Here is a 22,237-nt window from a genome sequence, read left to right on the forward strand (position 1 = left end):
AGCTTATTTTTCATTTTAACCCTTAATCCCCATGATTTTAAAACGCTTTTTCTATCAGTTCTTTTTCCAATAGCCAGCTTTCCAACCACTCTCCCGAAAGCCTGTAGCATTGCATGGGCTTGTTGTGACAGTAACACAAGACCCAGCACTTCATCTTGTTTAAGCTTGTGTTGGATCCATGAAATGCCATAAATTGGTTCTACATAAAGGTTTGAAGTTAGTAAATGAAGCTTGAATTCCTAATTGGTTTTATTGTACTTCAACTGTTTCGTTCTTCCAAGATTTCCCCCTGCAAAGCCCCAAGAACACATAGCCGTGCAAAAACTGCTTCACACATATTTCAAATTTTTTGTTGTCCTAAATGTGAAATGGCCAGCTGAAGTGCCTGGCTTGTTTTAGGTCTTAGCCAACTACACATACAGGGAAATTTCTTGACTTCTTCAGAGTTGTCTGTGTAATTTGAAGCTAAAGCATTGTACTCTTCAGATGTTAGTTATGCGCCTGTGGTTTCTTAAAATTAGATCCAAGACTGATTACTCTATGAGGAACAAATAGTGCCACAGAACAATAAAGAAGTATTTGTTTGAAATGATTTCATAATAAATTGTACTTGGTATTCCTGACCTTCTTGATCATTTGTCTCAAATATTTTTGTGTTTTTTTAGAATGATTTTTATGTGAGATACCACATTAGAAATTTATTTTTTAGGCTACCTTGGGTACGCATAAAACTTCTATTCCTGCATCACTTAAGGGTCTCCCTCAATATTGCTAGAACAATCTTACCACGAGTTATTTTTCATCCTTATCTTTATGTTTCTGGTGATTCCTCCTTTTCCTTTCATCATTGCTCATCCCAATTCAGTTGATAAAATATTCTTACTGTGACTATTGTAGTTGTTCCCATTCCCAGTAATTAAATGTAAAGGCAGGACTCCTAAAAGCTTGATGACATTAAGTGGTTTTTTTTTTGTTTGCTGTAGCCTTGTGGTTTTTTTCTCTAGCTTGCAATGTGTTACAGTCTGAAGGAAGCAACGTTTCTCCAACACAGAAGAAACTCTTGCCAAGGCAAACCTTGACAAACCATGAGAAACCTTGATGAGGCAACACTCTTGACTAATTTTGGCTGCTTTTACGGAAGATCTAGTTTGTCAGTGTACAGTTATGTTGCTACTGAAATAATACTAGGAATCAAGGCAGTGAAATGTAGCAGCTCTGTGGTGCTACCAGCACACCTTTGCTGGCCTGCAGCTTGCATAAAACACAGCTTAATTACATTGAACAGTGTTTATTCATACTAGTGTTCATTGCCTAACTGTATGATTATCACTTTGGCCTGTTTCAGATAAGAAGACAAGGCGGAATACAATTACTGGTGGACCTATTGGACCATCGGATGACAGAAGTCCACCGTAGTGCCTGTGGAGCTTTGAGAAACTTGGTATATGGGAAGGCAAATGATGACAACAAAATAGCTCTGAAAAACTGTGGTGGTATCCCAGCATTAGTACGGTTACTCCGCAAGACTACAGATTTGGAAATCAGAGAACTGGTCACAGGTTTGAATTTTTCACTGTTTTTTGTTCGAACTCTCTGTCAGTCTTGCAAGCACAGTTCTGTGCCGCATGCCACTTGCTCCAGTCAGTAACTGTTTCATTACCATCTTATTTGCCATAACAAAAAGCTTTCAAACCCTTTGGATTTATGTTATGTATGAATGGCTTTTAATATCATGCAGTTTACAGATATAGGTATGGTTTATGCCTGTCGTTGCTGGTTCCCTTTGCTCTTGGTTAGCCGTGAGTGCTCCTGTGGTAGATGTGTTCCACACATGGATATGTTGTGGTGGGAATATTCTGCTCTCCCTCCTGTGTGGTGTAGGGCTGGCCAGGCAGAAGCCATATTTCACTGAGTATACTTACAAACTGTTATTCGTTGCTTTTATATCCCATGTAGTGATGTTGTGAGAGGGAGGATTTGTTCAGGGGTTTTCTGCCTTTCTCAGGGTTCTGATAGGAAAGTGGAAAACTATGTTGAAGAGTGGACGTTATCTTCTGAAGCCTTTTGTCTGAAATTTTATAGCATGCTATGTGATGTGTTTTACACAGAGCATGCAGGTAGTGGTAGTTTATTTCTTTTGATGGAGGAGAATCTGGTCTTCTCAAGATTGTGTGGATTTTTTCCTTTCTGAAATTCAAGAGGGAGGGGACGGGTGGTAGTGTTCAGGAATACAGGAATGCTGTCAAACAGAACTGATATTAAATATTTGGAGTTTTTTTTCACCTTGCCCTTAAGCTAGTGTATTTAATATGTAAAAAAGAAACAAGGTAGATTTTTTTTTTTCACTTTGTGATTTCATTCTATTTGGTGATTATTTAACACTATAAACCAAAAATATTTTCATTATCTTCTTTCCAGTTTTCAGTTGTATTTTCATTATGACTTTCCTACTAAAATATGTAAGAAGATTTGTCATTTCTGTCACGAATCATCATGTCACATCATCTATGTATGTGCAGAAATTACTTACCCTTGTACATCAGGCCTCATTTAGGATACAGTTGATAAGATTATCATCCTTTTTTTGGGTCCAGGTTCCTTCCGTGAGGGTGTATGAATAAATTGCATGGTGTTTATTAAATGTAGATTTTTTTATATTTGATTTTGCTTCTTAGTTACAACAGTTGTCACCTCCTACTTATTAGTCAGGATTAATGGGGCAGAGATTACATGAGTTTGGATCGTGCCTCCTGTGGAGTGACAGAATTACTGACAGATTGATAAAGTGTAACCACTGTTTCATATTCAGCATACTTGTTTGTCTCTTGGTTACGTTGTCAGTATCCTGGCTCCAGGGAACATTCTGCCTATTTATTCTGAGTAGTAAGTGGCAAACTGCTAATACACCTCAGCAGTCACTGTGGCACTTCCCATGCCATCTGTGGATGGAATAGACAATGTCATTAGGTCATTTGAAAATATATACTGGTTCCATTTCACAATATACAGTTAAATATTCCCAAATTCCCACAGAAAGAAAGGATGTTTCTTTCCTAGTATGCCCTCAAAGTGTTATTGCAAGAGGAGTAGGTACTGACCACCAGTGAGGGGCAGTAACCTGCCTTTGTACAGGTAGATGCAGCTCCCAGGGATGGTAAGCATCAGGAGTACTGGATGTGTATGAAAGGGGAGAAGACCAAGATGGTGACCCTGAGGAATGGAATCAAAGTCGGTGATATTTACAATTTTTTATTCCTGAACCTTTTTTTGTACTGGAGTTTTTTGTTTGTTTTTAATAGCCACTACATCTCCGAAGGCCACTGCTTGCCCTGGCACACAGTGCCATGTTTTCTGAAAGGCAGACGTTTTGTGCCTTTCAGAATGCAGATAGATCACTGGCCCTTGCTTTCTAAATGCAGATTTGTTTGTGGTAGTGTTCTGCAAAGCTTCCTTCCAAAGCAAGGCTTGTAGCTGCAGTTCTCATCTTGCATCTCTTAGGAAACAGGCTAAAGTCATGCATCTGAATCAGTTCTCCTTTCCTTTTTATTTAGGTAAAGTTTTGTAGTGTGACAGCTGAATTCCTTCTTTCTGTCCTTTCTGGGGAATGAAAGGTAGCTCCTGCAGCAGCTCCCTTGGTAATGAGAAGATTTGACTTGGTGGCAGGCATAAGGAAAAAAAAAAAAGTTCCTCAAGTTCCTCATGGTTTCCATCAGCCTTCCTGAGCTGAGGTGGCAGGAAGATAATTATTTCAGTAGGGGCTGACTGGAGGACATGCAGAGAAAATCATAATAAATGTCTGTTTTGGGAGTAAACATAATACCTTGAGCCTTTCCATCTCATGTTCATTGTGCATCCTGTCTATATAAAAGCTGCTCTTGTTTGTTACTTTTAGAGAGGACACAAAGTTCATGCCCTAGGAATTCATACAGGCTCTGACATGGCTGCCCCTAAATAGTCATCCACATTTGTCTGCAGAGCACTTCTCTTAGGTGGGGAAGTATCATTATCTCTGTCCTGCAGATGGGAGCTGAGCCTATCAGGTGTAAATTACCTGTCCAGAAATCTGGCAAGATGAAGGTGTGAATCACTCTGAGTAGGCACCCAGCTGCAAGGGGAGAAATATGGCCTGGAGAGGATTTTTAGCAGCTCAGTTTGTCTGCCAGTACTGAAGCATTCATTGCCTGCCCCTAGTACGGTGAAGCACTTGCCCAGCAGAGAGAAAGTTATGATATTAGTTTCCTCCTCAAACATGCACATTCTCTTCCTTCTTGTTGCTCTTTTCTAAGTAGATTATAACTTCCATTTCTGGCAATCTCAAAACTGGTTTTGGAAGGGTATTTAGACCTGCAGACCAGCTTTCTAGCCCAGTAGCTCCTTGATTGTCAGGATTGCCTTTGGCACCATTTGTGGCTTGTCCTCTTTTCCAGAGATTTCTCTCTGCCATAATCTCTCCAAAACAGATTTTTTTTCACTTTTTCTCTTATCTTGTCTTTCTCCTCCTCAGCAGCAGAGGTCTTGGGCTAATACTGGAAAACCTTACCCTGCTCAAATTTTTGGATTGCACAAATATAGCCTTATAGCAAAGTGTTAAAGCTTCAAGGCTGTCTTACGTCAAGGAAATGGTTTCAGTGCAGGCTCCCATGAAGAAGCTCTGAGGGAAATGTGCTGCCTGGCTGTTATGAAATTAAATGGTGTTAATGCCCAGGAAATATTTCCTAAGATATGGAAAGATTATTCATACAGAAACATTTCCACAGTTACAGGTTTTTACTAGAAGAACATGGATAAAATTAGGTATACCCATGAATATATAGATTTGTGCAAAAGTGAAATACTCTGATAGAAATAGAGATGTTAGCATGGCCTACAGCCTCTGGTAATTTCCAGAGACTCAAGGAGAACCTGAATCATAATGTAAGTCTGTAAATGAAAAGAAATAGGTGTAAGCTGAATGCACACTTAACTTAGCCCAGCACTGTGCTGCCAGTTTCCACATTAACACCTGTTAATGGGAAAAAATAAAAGCCTTCTATTTTAAAATAATTAAATGTTAACACTTTTCTAATAAATATAAACAGAGAGGAACACAGTACAAAATTAGCACAGATCCTGCAGATGGTAGAAAGAAATGTTTTCACTTGATAATAATGACAATGAGTAACTGATTTCTGATTTTCTTGTCTGTAACAAGTTAATTATGAACTCTTCCACAAAATTCTATTTTATAATTTTTTTTATTTGTTTTACTGTCAGGGAAAAAAAAAACATGGAAAAATCTGACATTTTAGCAAGGATAACAGAGGAATCCCATGGATGCCTTGTGCAAAAGGTGAGGTCAAGCAGCTGTTGCTAGATCCTTTCCAACTCAGGCCATTCTATGATTCTGTGATTCAATTTATGCTTGCTCTTTCTTCCATCATCTTGATTGGTTAACTGGGTACCTGTCTCAGATGAAATTATTTAAGCTGCTATTCTTCTCAGTTTCAACAAATAAGATCCTTCACAGCTAGAAAGACAGTTTCTGCCTATGAACAATGAGGTAGCTGGATTTAAAAAACTCCTTTTAAAGCAGGTCTTTGTATGACTGCATCACCTGTTTACAATCTTTAAATACAATTTTTGATTGAAAGATAAAAGTGGATAATCCACTTTTAGAAAGTACATTATGATAAAGAGCTGCAGCTATAAATAGTCAGGAGAAATTGGTTTTTTCTGTGCTAACAGCCAGTCTCCTGCTTATTTTGGTTGACAGTAAAGTGTCAGAGATTTAACTAATGTCTACTGAAAATATATAAATTTTAAAAATGATCACATAAAAAATTTATAAAGCAGAAGCTATCTAACACTATACATATATACTAAATATTGATAGGTAGATACTGACTCTGTGTGTTTCATTCACATTTTTATTCACTGAATCAAATGACCTATATTCCATTCTTACAAAACATTACAAGATACTGTGTACAACATGTTTCTTTCAAAGAAGCACTAGGTCTCCCAGTGTCCTTAGCCCACAGTCAAGCTGGACAGGGAGAAATTTCATTTTCTTCCCAGACTTTGTATTCCAGTATTCATTAGTGTTGTCTTTAATTTCAGCTGTGGCCAGTTTGTGTTTTGGCCTAGTTGGTCCCCTGTTTTCACCCCATGTTATGCAATATTATTACATAGTCCTGTTTCAGTTTAAGTAGCTGCCATATGTTTATAAGGAGGAGTTTATAACCTTATGGATAATCTCTCTGTCACTGAAAGCAATTACATGCTGTTCACCTTAGATCTGTCTGGTCTGAGTTAAGTACTGCAGCTGAAACCTCCTTTGGATTGCATGCTTCTTCTTAGCATGTGCATAAATTATTGGCAGATTGGTCAAGTCGCTCCAGAAGGCCCCTTTGAGCCCTGTATCTGCCTTTGCTAATCTGTGTAGTTGTAAGTTAGTGAGCCTGCAGTGATATGTAGATCATGGTTAAGGGAGTATTCTATTTAAATGGACCTTTTTAGCTCACTTCAGTGGAAGATTTAATTGGATTTCATTTTTTAAAGTAATTCTGGCCAATTATTTAGAATTTTTAACTTCCTAATACAATGGCATTTCTTCTGTTGGGGCTTCCCAAATTCAAAATCACATGCCTACAAATGGTATTTTCTAATTGGACTTTGTAAGGTATTACACTTGTGATTTTTTTGTATACTAAATCTTATTTAATATTATGGCAAAGATTTGACTGTTTAGTACTTAGGATCTTGATGCAGTTTAATTTAATAATTTAATAGTTTTCTGCAAAAATGCTCTTGACATTACCTTAGTTACTGGAGTGTGTAAACACAGATGTGAAATTTTATTGTGATATAAACATTCATTTGGAGGTGGCACCTATTTGTAACCTTACTGCTCTCTGGAAATTTGACTTGAAAATGAATAAAGTCTGTTTTATCCCATTCTGAGATGACTTTCCTGCAGCCTTAAGTAAAGAAGAACCAAACTCTTCTATGAGTCCTGTATTCTTACAGTATTTCACCTTGATGTAGTTCCTTAAATCTCTATTATATCCCTTTTCCTTTGCTGGTTTATATTAGGTGTTGTTCTGGTATCCCATTTCTTAACTATATTCAAATTCTGTAATGGAGCAATGCAAGTATAAGGAAGCCTGACCAGAGAAAGGCCTAATTAATTAGCAGGTTTTGATATGTAATGTAAAAAGATAGGTAGGAAGAGAAATGTACAAAGTGGCTTGCTCTTGGAACCAAAGAGATTATTTCAGCATTACACAAACTGAAAATCAGATTATAAAAATACATGTTTTACGTTCAGGTACGTATCCTGCCTATCACAGGCTTTTCAAACAGATAACATGAAAAGCCATATATATGTGTTTAAATTGTCACGATGGCACAATCATGCACGAAGACTGCTGCTACAAGGTTGACATAGCTCTCGTTCAATATATGCTTAGTTGAGAGAGCAAGACTGCCACATATTCTTTGAGGCCCATAACTCTATGTAGAAAAACAAAATGGAGATGGGGGCTAAATGCAGAAAGTACACATGTGCCTCTTACAATGCAGCTCCTCTGCCTCCATTATCTGTGTCCTGTCAAGTCAAGGAAATTAGAAAGGTTAAGCATGGAGTTAGGTAACTGCTAAGCACGGAGTTAGAACACTGCTTTCAGAAGTGATGATTTTGATTTTGGCAAGAAAATATGTTCATTTATTTATTGCTTAGTGTCTGCTCTGCACATAAGCTAATTCTCTTTAGTAAGTTCAAAGAAGTGTTTTGAGGAACTCTGCCAAGCACAAAGGCAGGTGCGTTACAGACTTGAATTATTTTTCTGACAACAGATTTAGGATAAGATTAACAAATGTCAAATCTACTCACCTAGGCACTAAAGTTTGCTTGTATTTTTAAAATTATTTTTATTCAAAACTGAGATTTAAAGGTTATTGGCTATAACAAACCTTTCCTACTCCTTCGTTAAATGGATGTAATTGCAAGTACAATATCCTACCACAATCAATTTTAAGAGTTGATTAAAGCTTATGTAGTAATTTACTTCTAATTAAGTGTTTTAAATAAAAGCCGTTTTCAACAAGAAGAAGATTATTTGTGTAATGAACATTCCTGTCTGTTTACTCTGGATCCAAGCCAGTGGCTGAATAAGGAATTACATATTGTAGTTTCTTCAGTATTTCCTTATTCAAGAGCCTTTTAAGTTCCCAGAGTAATCTGACTCCCTCCTTTGCTTGAGATACTTTCAAGCAAACCTCCTCACTTCAACCTCCACCCTGAGTTCTGTGAACTGCTGAGAATTTTAAAAAAATGCCAAACTCAGTCAAATCCCCTGCAAGTCTCATCTTGCTTTTGAAACAATGTGTTTCATCTCACAGCCAAAACTTTGCACAGGCTAGTTTGTCGTGTTATCCTGTTACATCTAAATCTTGTGTGTGGACAAAAGAAAACCGAGGGTTTGTTAAACTCAGAAATACTACTTGGTCTACTTACTACTTGGTACTTACTACTATCTTGATAAAATTTGGCTAAATACAGACCATTATCAAAGCTAAACAAAAGCAAAATAAATGAAGGCATGTGGTCTGCAGAAGTAGCTGCTCAAGGTAATCTCACTGAAGGTCCAAGTGCCCCAACACAACTTCAAATGGCTCCACCAAGGTAGTACAAACCCTGTGGCAGGGTTAGTGGACTGCATGGCAACTCTGTTTTTCCACCCCAGTCATCAGTTACTTTAAGGTTTGATAGATAGTCTCCAAAAATCACTATTGTGTCATCATAATTTTCATAAAATACTTAAAACTTGTATTTTGTACTATTTGTACTTCTCCAGACTAATAGGGTGACATTTCATAGTCAGTGGATGTGCTATGGCCAGGCACAGCTGTGTGTTCTACTTTACAGTATGATTCTACAGTGTGGCAGAGTTTAAATTTTAGATTTTAGTATCACCTACAGAAAATACTGCCATCATTTATGGAAATGTGGAAGTGAGTGGAAGTGATTTTCGAACAGATTAAGAGCAGGAATTAATTGGCATTTTATGAAGTTTTCATATGAACTCAGTGTGGAACCTCTCACCAAAATACCAGATCTTTGTAGTCATTTTCCTTGCAAAACGGGAAGGTAAAAGGTTTTACAGTTTACACTCATATGATGTTGGGAAACTGATTTCCAGTCTATAGACTATGACATCTTCAAGAAATTCCAGAGTCATTCAAAACACATACTATTTATAGTTCATATGTACCAGCAAATCTAAAAGTAATTTAATAAATTGTGTAATTTTTCTTCAGAAATGATGCTGTCTTATCAAATAACACTTAGGTGAACAATGTTGACAGTTCAACTGAATCATTTTATACCATATCTATTACAATTTTACTATCTAATTATAAAACAATCTTTGCCCCCTTTCTCAATATGCTGTCACTATTTTGGCTCTGAAAATGGGAAAAACCACTGATAGAATCTGTTGTCTTCATTAATAGTTATTCTCAACTTTTTCTGAATCATCAGATTAACTTCTTCACCCCCCTGCTGCTCCCAGTTAAATAAGGAGATGTGTTTAAATAGATACTTTCTCAAATCTTCCACCCTGCTTTCTTAGCAACAGACTGGGGCACTGATTTATTGTGTAAGCTGTTAAATCCAAAGAATTTTTATAGGTAGAAGGGAATGTACTGTTACAAGGCAATACAAAACCTTCCTCAGGCTTGCAGTGCCTGTTTCCCTGGAGGTGAATGTGGCAGAGAAGAAGTCACTGGGTGCTGGGGTCTCTACTGGGAAGAGTGTAGTGCTCCTGGTAGGGGAGTCACTCTCCTCTCTCTTATGGGTCTGCTTGGGGGTGGTTTCATCCATTGTCCCATCAGAGGCTGCATCCTTCTCCCTATTTCCCAGGCAAATTCACACTCACATGGCCTGCATTTACTACCCTCAGTACCAACACAAAACACAAGGTGGTCCCTTGTTCTCCTTTCCTTCTAAGTGGGAAGTAACTGTTTTTCTCTTGTACAGGGGAGAGGCATCTTCTACGGAAAATACATTCAAGTTTTGCCCATGTTTCAATTCATGGAGCAGTGAAACTGATTTCATAATTTGCTTGTTAATATACTACATAAATAATTTTCTCTTTTTTTTGTTTTTTACTTCAGTCAAATTTTAAGTTTAAGAAGAAATATCAAACGGGGTAATCTGGAGTGTAAAACAGAGGACAACTGTTGCAGCATAGGGCTTGACATAAGAGCTGCATTGAACTTTTTCAGCAGGTAGTAATTCTTCAGAAAAAGTCAGCTGGACATATAATTTTGATGGGCCTGCCTGAATGATGGAGTATTAAAATGCTTGCAGTTTAAAACTACTTTCTAGTTTGAAATGCTTGAGATTTGCCACACCAAGTAGTTAAATTTTATTTTGAAAATAGCTTTTTGTTTAGAAAAAGATCAGAATATTTCACTTACAAAATGAAAGTTTGATGTTATGGTGAAACATGTTCATTCTGTGGTCAAATTACTGTTTTTACTATGCCTAGTAATTGTATTATGTTTTACTTATTTTTTTAAATTTTATTTGTTGTTTTTAAGTTCAAAGGCCAATTTCCCTTCTTCCCTCCCAAATGCTTTTTACTTTTAATGTTATTTCCAGTGTACTCTTGTTCTTAGGGAACAATTTGGGTAGTAAATGTTTGCTTCTTTTTTTCTTTTTTTAGCAGCTATACACTGAGCCTTTCATTTTGCACATAGATGCAATTTTATAGGTAGGACAAACTTGCTAACTGGTTCTTTTTAGAAAGTAGTTTGGTATTTAGAGCTGTAATATAATGTTCAGCTTTAGTTATAACATTTTTATTCTCTGTATTAGGGTCTGTTATCAAACATATGTTTTGATTTTGGGTGCTAATACAGGTGTAAGCACTGAATAATATCTTGCAATTCAAATATATCCATCCTTGTTAGATTCCCATGTTTTCTAATAAAATACTTAATTTGAAATTACATTGCCCATTATTCATGTGTTAGGATAAAACTTTTTTGAAAGCAGTTGATATATTTTTTCTGTCTTTCTGTCTCTTAGAATGAATTGGTTTTGGTTTGGCTTCAGTGTTTAACACTCATTGAATTTCATCAGTCAGGAAGGGAAGTTAAGCAGAAACCACAGCTCTTTCTGCAGGAGTCTTGGTCAACTCTTCTAGTATTTCCTCTACTGTTTAACATGAAGGTTAATAACTCTAACATTCTTGGCTGACACTTCTTCCCTTCCACAGTTATGTGTTAATTTGCAGTGTACAGCAGAAAAAGAGGAGCAACCTTATGTCAAAATTCAGTCCCATAAGAAAAACACAGACTCTTTTGTTAATCTGATTGCATTTGGGTGGAACTTGGTCTTAATCAATACTAAAATTGGCCCCCCCATTTTGTGTTAATAAAATATATAATTTTGGAATGGAAAGAGCAAGCAATTGAGAAAGAAAGAAGTAGTTTTTCAAAGGAAATATTTATACTTTTTATACTCTGTGTAGTCTTGTACTTTTATGTAGTCAAAATCAGCTGTATTTTTTGTAATAAAACAAAAAAAAAATCACACCATAATAATTCTTCTCCTCTGATGAAGCTTCTCCCTCGTAAGGCTATGAGTAGATGCTAAGGCAAAAAAATTATTGCTGCAACTTTGCTTAGCTATCAATAAGCTCCTGCCTGCTCATGGCTTTTACTGAAACTCAGTATTTCTCAGTGCAGACTTTTCCTACATCAGCTTATACACAGATAGCAAACCACCTCTGTGCACGTCAACCAGTGAATTACAGCAAGGTATGCATAGGTACTCATTTACAAACCAGATCAATATTTCACGAAAATTGGTGAAAGTTCCTCGTCTGTTATGCCAATTTTAAACTGACTTTCACAGTGTGCTTTTAAGGAGATTCCTTCTAAGCTGTGCATTGTTCAAGTGACAGAGCTTTTCAAATCAGCCACTTTTTCTTTCCTGCAGAAAGCCTGTTAACAAGCCAGTCTTTCACCTTGACGGTTGAGCTGGTTGTGAAGTCTTACTGCACTTTGTATTAAGAAATGTTGTGGTTGATACTCAGCATCTCTGCAGCAGAACTGCTGTAATCTATCAGGAGCCCACATCTGCTGCCAGGGAGCAGATCCAGCTCTGCAGAGCAGCCTGGCAATTACAGCGGGGGCTCCAAGCGGCAGCCAGCAAATTACTTTTCTAGCACTTGGGAGCTTGGGGTAGAAGTTGCTTTTCCTAAGGATTCCAGCAAAATATCCCTTGTGCTTGGCTTCTGTGCAGGGTATTTAGCACTCAGATTTCAATCTTAATTGTCATGTTCATGAGAGAAACTGCCAGTAGTATTTCTGAGCCTTCAGCTTATTAAAAAAAAAAATGCCTACCAATGCTTTGGTCTCTAGTTGTGGGTTGCAGTCTCTCAGCACTATCAAACGGTTTTCTGCATCAATCCATGACCAAACTATTAAATTATCATGGAAAAGGAGAACCTGGATGTATTAGAATCCTTTTGAATTTTTATTTTTACAGAGAATATGAATTAAGCAAAATCTTAATAGAATTGAAAGTTGACTTAAACATCCCATATTGAGAAGAATCAAAGTCTCATTTCTCCAAACAGTATTTGTTTACTTACAATCTCGTTACCATATAATTCATTTTTAAAAACATAGTGGCAGGGGCAATGCTTTTTGGAAAAGACTCTGCCAGTTTCTTGATTTCCATTTGTATTTGTAGTCTCAGTTGTTCTGAGAGGTTTGTTTTTTATATATGTCATAATTTGAGGCCTCATTAAATCATGAGCTAAATAGTTGTTTAGATTTCCCTGGTTTTGCATATGTTCTTTTGCTATGATGGTATTTTTTGCATGTGATGTCTATTTTCTTGACTTTGAATGGAATAAGGATAGCATGTGGCTGACTTATAGATACACATATACCATATATCTGACTATAGATACACATATACCAGTTCTAACTAAAACACCAGCACAAAAATGCACTGAAGTGTTTAATCAGCATGAGTTTGAGCTGCAGTCTGATTCAGAGATTATGGGGTTTTCACTCAGTCAGAGTGAAATAAATTGAGCAACCCATTGACCATAGCAGTTGCATAGCCTCTGATAAACTGCTCCAGAAGATGCAACTTGATACAGTAAGCTGTCCAGAATAAGCATTCCTGTAGTCTTCTCTAAGAATCCTTCGTCTGATATCTGCTAGACTAATACTCAGACCCAAAATTCATCTTCTAACTGGAATCAACTGAATATTTTCAATACCAGTTTCTCCTCAGTTTTAAACTTAAAATGTGATTGCAAGATACATTTTCAACGTATTTCCATTTTTTATCTGTCAGAGTGAAAAACCTCAACCTGCAAAAAGACTTGTTCAGTCTGGTGTAACTGTTTTTGTCTTTCTACAAGTGTTCCGATATAACCAAAAAGTGATCTGAAAATAGGGACACAAAATGATTAACCTGAATGCCTCCAAGCTTTAAAAGCATGAAGGAGATAAAATATGAATGAAAGTGATTAAGAGATGTTCAGCACTGATTAGTTCTTTATTTCATACCTCTCACAAGAGTCGGTCAATGGATGGTAAACAGTTGAGTTGGACTGTTATGTTGTTGGGTGGATCCCACTTTTTGGCATTGGCCACTGGTGAGTCCAGTCCCTTACCTTCCTGTGGGCAGCTGATGACAATGCAAATTCTCCAGGGGTCAGTCAAGGCACCTCTGCGGCTATTGCAGGGTTGCTTCTTGGCAGTAACCCAGTTCAAGCAGGGCTTTCAGAGTATTCTGAAAGTTTCTTACAGTAGCCCTAAAGGTCATGTAATGAATACATGCTTGGAAAATATGTTTGGAATCATGTGGTGAAAAGGTGACTCTGTAATGGAAGGTGTATCAGGTAAAGGATTTATTTTATTGTCATTCTCCAATGTAAAGTCCAGGCAATGGATCTTCTTCTCAGACCCCACATAAATGTAGCTCCAGGTTATCCTCAGCAAAAACAGTGTGAAATTAATTGCCAGTACCTTTTTATAATTGCAATTCTTAATTAAGAAGGTTACAAGGAGGCGTATAAAATTCCAACCTCAGCATGTAGCAGACTGCACTGCTTGTGAGAATAAATTTTAACATGTCATTAGAAAATTTTTGGTTCATGTTGTTGGTAGTATTCAGCCTCACAATTAGATAAAACACATTGTTCTGGGGTGGAAGAGGATTATCGCATTCTTTAAAACTGTGAGGACTAAAAACTTGGAAGAAGGCATCAGGCTTACTGGGCAATGCTTCTGCCTTGACTTAAATTTTGCTCGCTTCTGCCTTGGTTTAAAATCGTTTTAGGAGAAGGTGTAAAAGCCATTTAAGCCTGGTGGTCCCACCATCCTCTTGCTCTGAAGGTTTAATTTTCCAGTTAGAGAAAATAGAGGGTTTAAAGAATATTTCTAGGCTCAACTATTGCTGACTACCATGATGGTTATATGAGTTTACTTTAAATTAGCAAGAAACTGTAGAGAATAGAAAATAGTTTTGACATATATGTTTTTAAGCATTTTGCTAGACAGGGCTCTTATGTTTGCTTGCTTTTCAAGAAGTAGTTCATGACTACTTGTTGAAACCCAAAGTATTGTTTTGTTGCCATCAAAACACTCTCTTCACTTTTAAAATAGAACTTCTTCACAAAGTTACAGTGCACTGTAATGCATAAGAACTAAATTGAACCTTAAAGGGGGAAAGATTTGCATTCTGATTCTCTGCTTTTATACCATGCACATCATTTACACCCGTCTTGATAAATGTAAAACAAAAAAAGACAACCATATTGTTGTTTTTACTGACAAAACCCAGCAAAATGCTAGGTATTTTAAGAATAATAGATGTGCCATTAAAGCTTGCCAAGAGCAAGAACACATAGAAAAGCAAATATAAATATCCTTATGAAGGTCTTTATTGCTTTAAAAATGGAATTCCTTATCATAAAGACATTCCGAACAGAATTCAGACAAATACTCTTTTCCCTTTAAAGTAGCAATTCGTAATGAAAAAATGAACATTATTAAAATGAACATTTTTCTTATTTCTGTTTTTTTTTGTCTGTAGCTAAAGTTGGTCTGCCTCATGCAGATTATGTTAATGGTGTTTTTTTACTAGCATACTGATGAAAGTTTTATGTTAAACTGTGTAACTATCTTCGCAGACAGTTACATATAAAATAATTTAAACATGAAATGGTATAATGGAAACAGTCTCCCCATAGAGGTAATTAATTTTAAAGGGAAGTCCAAAAATGTAAGTTGATTCCTGTTAATTACACTGCTCTGTCAAAGCACAGAATGCTAAGGAAAATCTTGAGCAAGTAGTGTTCTTGCTGCTTGTATTTATAAATATCTGAGTCTGTGTTCCTAAGGCCTTCCTTCAGCATTTTCCTCCCACAACACTCACTTGGATTTTTGGTAGTGTTTGTATTTGTAACCTATATAAAACGATCAGATGGTAGTAGTTCTCTTTTGGTTGAAAACTTCGGTAGATGTAAAACCAAAACTCAATTTTGCCACTCAAGGTCAGATGTGAGGCCAGGCTACTGTCCTTTGGGAAGGGGAGTAGGGAGGAGTAGGATTGGATTCTACAGAAAAGGATGCATGTTGGCAAGGGGAGGGGCATGATGAGGCAAGCTTCCTCTTCCAGCTGCTCCTGGAAGGGTGCTGAGCTAAAATAAGGACCGCTGGTTCTTCAGAACAGCAAATTGTCCTCCAGCTTCCCCCAGCAATAAGAGCTGCCTGGCAGCAGCAGACGATTGGCACAGCACAAAAGTCGCATGTGCTTTTCCTGCAAAACCACAAATACGTAAATATGGGAATGGAAAGCAGCATGTCTTTTGCTCCTAACAATTTCTTGCCTGCCTTCTGTGTGTCACAATTGCAGTGACCTTGATCTTTTCAGATGTGCTTAGAAAACTTTGGCTCTTGATTTGTCTTCTTTTTCCTTGGCACATTACGAGTTGTAACGGACGAGAGTTTGTTTTCTTTTAACTCTAGTAAATCTCCTTGTTAGTTGCACCATTAAGCTTGCTGTTTCCATGTAAAATTTACATTATTTTCTAACTTTGTGTAGCTGAATATTTACAAAATATAATATTACTTGCTGAAAGTACTACTGTATCAGATTGTGGAGGAAGTATTTTTGCTTGTAGTACCAACAAGCCTAGACAGTTACTTCCATTACAGTGAACATCACAAGGCTGGGGTTTTTTTCTCTCAATGTGTATCTATCAACTGTGAAAATTTTAGTGTAAAACAGATCCTGTTTTCTGCTACTGGTTTTTATTAGTTTACTTAGAAGGAAGATATCTGAAGACCAATCCCTAAAATATTCCTGCTAATACCCCTTCATTCCATGTGTGCTACACAGCCTGTGTAGGCCTCTATCATAACCAGCTGCTCGGTTTTTAGGCAGAACTCTGGGAAATTTCCAGTGCTGCTGTGACTACATGTTTCCTATTTAAAGCTGTATTCCCACTGCAAAAGTTTGCAAGTGTCATTCAGCCCCATCTACACTGTAGTCTGTTTTATTTTTGACAGAAACAGCTAATATATTGGTTTGGATTGGGTTTTTTTAAAGAAAACAGCATTCAAACATATTTTGGAGGAGTTATTTTGAAGGACTAATAATTATTAGTCATTTTACTTTTTGTAGGAGTTCTCTGGAATCTATCCTCCTGTGATGCACTGAAAATGCCAATCATCCAAGATGCCCTTGCAGTGTTGACCAATGCAGTGATCATCCCTCACTCTGGATGGGAAAACTCTTCACTCCAGGATGATCATAAAATACAGCTCCATTCATCACAGGTGCTGCGCAATGCCACTGGGTGCCTAAGGTGAGTACTTCCAAACCTTTGCTTTACCTTAATCATCTTGCTTTTGTTTGAATTGGTGTTCCTCATTCTTAGTCACCTATAAACTAAATAATTGGTTTGTCTGTCAGCAAAGATGATGGCTTTCAGTGATGTAAACCTAAAGTTGGAAATTAATTAGAATATAAGCTTCAGGTCACTAAAATACAATCTTTAGAAGGTCTTTTGGGGGTTTTCTATTTTTCTTGTCTTAGCTGTTTTCATCCAAGCTTGTATATTACAAATATTTTCTCCCTTTTAGATTTGTCCTATTTCCTCAATTTCTTAAATAAAGTTGTTATGTTCTCACTATTATATCCAATTTAATCAGTACAAAAAATAATGATGTTCACAAGAAGTAACATGTCTTAAAAGTTCCAGCCATTGCTGGAGTTGTGAAAAATATATAAAGTAGATTTTTTTAATGCTCTGGGAAGATGAGAATTTCAATAAGAAATGAAGCAATTTAACATTTTTCAACTAAAAGACTTAAATAGATCATTAGCAAATATGATAACTATTTATATTAGTGTTTCTATGCCAAACTTGTATATACAACGCAAAGATGCATTTATATGAATATGTGCAATTCAATCTATCCATTCCTAAAAGTGACTGTAGATGTGAGCATGAAAATAGAATGTGTAAGAAGAGGTTCAGTTCTGACAAAATCTTACTAAAGGATGGAGTCATAGCAATTTCTGAATTGCAATGCATATCATTTTCATGAAATGTTTTGAGATAATAGACAGGTTCTTTTAAGTGTAGGGTTTTTTTCTCCAGCTGTATTGGAGAAAATATTCAGTAATTTATCCCAGAGTCATGAAAAAAGATTAGTTAATATTTTTACATGCATTACAGAAAATGACATAGTGAATAGTGTGTGTCAGTAAGGCAATCTATGTTGTATGCCGCATCCAAAGCAGATATACATTAAAGAGCTTAACAAAAAAGAAAGTGATAGGAGGCAAAGTAAAATAGCAGTATTTTTTATGTATCTGTAGCAAGCACCTTTTTGTCTTTGTGCTCTTTCATCAAATTAAATGTCTCCCTTTCCAAAGTTATATTTGAAAAGTTTAAGGGAAAAAGTAATAGATATTCTTGACGGTTTATATGAAATCAGAAGAGAATGAAAGATAGGAGATAATAACTTCTATATTGCAAATATGGAATTAAATGCAGTATTGGAGTATTGGACTTTGACTCAGGTGTGATTTTGTGAATACCAGCTATATTGGTGTATGTGACTGAAGCCAGGTGTTTGTACCTGAGTTGTTTTGACTTCTTTTGAAAAGAGTTTATGATATAATTGTGTTGCGTTGCATTCAAATCACTAGCAATAAAATGTTTCCATAATCGCTAGGAGGTGACAGAGGGTGTTAAGTGAAGACCTTCACTACATTAAAAGTCTCAGTTAAAGTGCTGCCTCTGAAAGAAACTTCTGTTACAAATTTGGGGCTTCACAGTGTCCCCTCTCTGAGTGAGCGTGTCCGGTGTTGATCTCCCTCACCATAAGCTCCATCTCCCTGTTAATTTTTCTCATCTGCTTCTCAGGGACCAATGCTCATCCTGATCCTGCAAACTTCAGGTTTTCCTACCTCTTAGTTGATGGATTCATTGCACACTGGTCTTGAAATCTTTCTTCTTTCTTTTTTTTTTTTTTCTTTTTTTTTCTTGTGAGTGTGTGTGCACACCCATTTGCAAACTGATGTGAGCTTACTGTAGCCTGCACTCTGGGTCAGCCTGAGGACTGGAGCCACGTGAGAAGGGTACGTTGCCTGATGGAACACACACTGCTTTGCAGCAAGGCTTACTACCAAGCGCTTGATGGGATGCTGTCATAGCAGAATGGCTTCTGGTCAGCTCATGCAAAATAAGCTCATATCTGCCTGCAAAAGACTGTGCATATTATAACTCCGGAATCCTTCCCAGGTAGCTGTATCAGCAGCTCAAACTGCTGTCCTGGGCAGCTTGGTCTTCCTTCTAAGCCCTTCAATCATAGTACAGCTGTTTAATAGCTTTCTGATATCAAACCCTCACTATTTCCCAAATGCATCTTTCTATCCTATCTAATGGCTTCAGATATTTTTTTGGCCTCCATCCATCTTCTTGAGATAGTTCCATCCCACTGAAACTGTGTGGATGCCCTTTGGCGGAGCAAGAACATTTGGAGGGGGTTGAGACTTACTTCTGCTTCACACCAGTGGTAATTTTTCTTGCTTACTTTTCCCCACTTTTGAAAATATCTCTCTCTATACAAAATGTCAAATCTGAGATTGTGCAAGAGAGAAAAGTGCAAGCTCACCCCTGAGAAGGTAACTGGTTTCTTCTGTTGAAGTCATGTAATATACTAGGACTGTAGGCTGGAGGAAACAGCAAGTGTCAGAATGAAAAGATTAGAAAATTCTGTGAAGATGATTGGAGTCTTGCTTTGTTCAGGTGAAATACCCACCACCCTCAATAAACTGAACAGCTTTCACACTTTCCACCTGAATCTAGTTACAAGGCCTGTATTTTCATTTCAAGATCTCAGTGAATAAGGGAGGTAAATCAACAACCTGCTGTCTGAGGTTGTGCTATGCTTATCTGCTAAATGGAAAGTCCATTGTCATCTTCCATGGGAGAATTTCTTCTAAGAGTCTGGTTTGGTTGTCCTCTGCTCTTTTCTTTTTCTGTTTTTGCTTGAGCTTATTTTGAGGGGACACAGTTAAAATTCACTTGCATCAGGATTATCAGTGACTGTGCTCAGTATCAGAGGAAGAGCAGTGATATTCAGGACACTTGAGAAATTCTGAATATCTAATGTTGGCAGATTTTAGAGACTTCAGGTTGTATTACATAATTTAATACTAACAAATATGCCAGGAGGATTTGGGTTTGAGGGTTTTTTCAGTCTTCTATGACTTTGGTTGTCTGGTGTATTCACTGCTTAAAACGTTCAATAATATCTGAAAGGTGATGTAATGTAATCCATCCCATATACAGTGCTACTAAGTAGCTTGCAATGGCCATTATACAGGAATAGTCAGATCTTTTTTTTTGTGTTTTTATCACAACAGCATATGAATTTTTTTTCCTGCTTATCTTTGCTTTTCTCAGTTTTTTGATGATAATATCTTATGATTTTTCAATTTAAAAGTTGGTTATTACCTACAATTTTTAGTACTTATGCTTAATCATTATCTTTCTTAACCACATTCTCATGCCTATAACTCCAGTCACCCAGTAATGCAGCTGAAATCGCATAAAGAGCAGCAGCGATAATCAGGCCTTCTTCTCCTATTTTAACTTTTCCTTATAGATTAAGTGCAGTTATTTACAAACTGCACTTTGCATACTTTTCTGATTTGAAAAAAGAAAGTACTTTTAATGCAATGTTGTACAAATTAATTTTGGAACAAATTAATAACTGGAACACTTTGAAATTGTTTTGATAATTCAAAGATCTAAATACAGCATTATGGCTATCACTTACAAATTTAATCTAAATATTCAACTTTCATAAATTGCCAGACCTCAGTGTGACATGTTGGAGTAATCACCCACTTTAGTTGCCTCCCCATTGAGATAGTAGTACCTTACCTCATTAAGCTCTGGTAAAGTTAGACTTCTTTTTTTTTCCCTTTTGTATTTTAGCTCTTTTGCTTGTGTTAGGGAAATACTGTGTCATTGATTTATAGTTTCTGATTCGCTTAAACTTATTAGGGATAGACAGGTGAAAACTGAATTTGTAATCCTGGTTGTTAAGGGGAGGGGGTTTGCAATCCACAATCTGAAATTTAAAAATCAACTGGAGGGACATTGGATAATGTTGTCTTAACCTGAAATATCAAGGTTACTTATTACAAAACTATAAATCCCTGTCCAGAAATTTATTTGAAAAAAAAATGGCAGAGAAAAAAAAAATTCAAGAATTTTTGCCTCATGTACAATCTGGAACACTGTTCTTCCATTAATTTGAAATGAGTTTTAGTTAAAAGAATATCAGCTGAGGACTTTAAAGAATTTTAAGACTTTATTGTTTTAAAATACTAATGTGGGTTTAGACACAAAATTATAAAATTATTTTTCTTTCTTCCATGTTGTATTTAATCTTTAATCATACACTGAAAGTAGAGGGGCAATTGTGAAAATCTAAGACCTGTTAAAATATTTATCTTCACTCCATTAGTCCATTAGAAATTTTATGGAAGTATCATTCAAGATGTTATTTATTTAGAAAGCTTCATATCTTTGCAAGTTTCATACTTCATACTTTCTTACTTGTAAAACCTTTAACAAAATACCTTTAATTATTATTCAACTGAATAAACATGTAACAAGCTCTCAAAGAAGAAGAGTAAAGGGGAAAAGTGCTTTTAAAACATGACTTGAATTAACTGACCCAGTAGTATTTTCTGGATAGATCAACTTTTGGAAGGAACAAATTGCCCTGTTAAACAATTTTTGTTAGCTGGGAAACGTGAATATCAAATGTTTTCAACTGGTTTGCAGATGAGTGACGTATCTCACTGAAATTTACATCCAATGCATTTGTCTCACTATCTTATTTCTTCTCCAGTTCTCTTCTAAATATCCAAAGTCTATTCACTCCTGTTCTTAGGAACTTCCATACTCTTTTCAATAGAACATTGTGCTGCATACTGACAAAATAAGACATGGGAACATCATTAAATTACATCATCATGGGAGCATCAAATAAATTACACAGACTGTATTATTTGTCATCTGTTCAGTTTCTAGAGAAATATATATGTAGATACATGTATGTGAAACATGTTTGAAACTAAATTGATACAAGTATGTATGTGCATAGGTGTAGATGTTTTTGTGTTTTATACATTCAGATATAGAAAGGATGATTATGGAAGCTGTAATACCTTTCTGTCTTTATTGACTGCTGCAAGCTCTGACTATCTGCTGTTGAGTATAAATGCAGCTGGCTTCTTACAGCAGGACCAGGTCTGTTGTTGCTGATTTTGTGATTCTCCTCCTGTTAACAGAGCAGCCATGTTTTGTCCATCTCTGTTGATACTGTGGTGGATATAGAGATTTTGGACTCACCAACCCACTTCAGTATACTTTCCATGCTTTTCTAGAACTCAGGAGCTCTTCTCAGGCTCTGACCATGCAATTTTGCCTGTCAGGAAGCCCATGTTTTCTGTCAGAAAGAAGCCTGTCAGAATGGAAAGTTAGGACAAAACTCAAATGAATTGTGTATTTCCACAGACAACCTACTCAAGGGAGAGACTGTTACTACAAGCAGTTCCCACAAGCCAAAATGGGAAAAAGCACGGGAAGTAAAAAAAAGTCAGTCTGCAGGAAAATGT

The 22,237-nt window shown here is 36.6% G+C and overlaps 1 protein-coding gene across 10 annotated transcripts in view; it reads left to right on the plus strand.

Moving 5' to 3' along the window:
- Positions 1-22,237, plus strand: part of CTNND2 (catenin delta 2) — a 667,938-nt gene that overhangs the window by 514,512 nt on the left and 131,189 nt on the right. For all 10 annotated transcript variants that reach the window (XM_072924313.1, XM_072924314.1, XM_072924306.1 and 7 more), the window contains 2 exons: positions 1,346-1,559; positions 16,709-16,892. In XM_072924313.1, the coding sequence (XP_072780414.1) occupies positions 1,346-1,559; positions 16,709-16,892 (398 nt within the window). The remainder of the gene's footprint in view (positions 1-1,345; positions 1,560-16,708; positions 16,893-22,237) is intronic.

This window comes from Taeniopygia guttata, chromosome 2 (assembly GCF_048771995.1).
Source record: "Taeniopygia guttata chromosome 2, bTaeGut7.mat, whole genome shotgun sequence".
In the NCBI taxonomy this organism is placed as follows: domain Eukaryota; kingdom Metazoa; phylum Chordata; class Aves; order Passeriformes; family Estrildidae; genus Taeniopygia; species Taeniopygia guttata.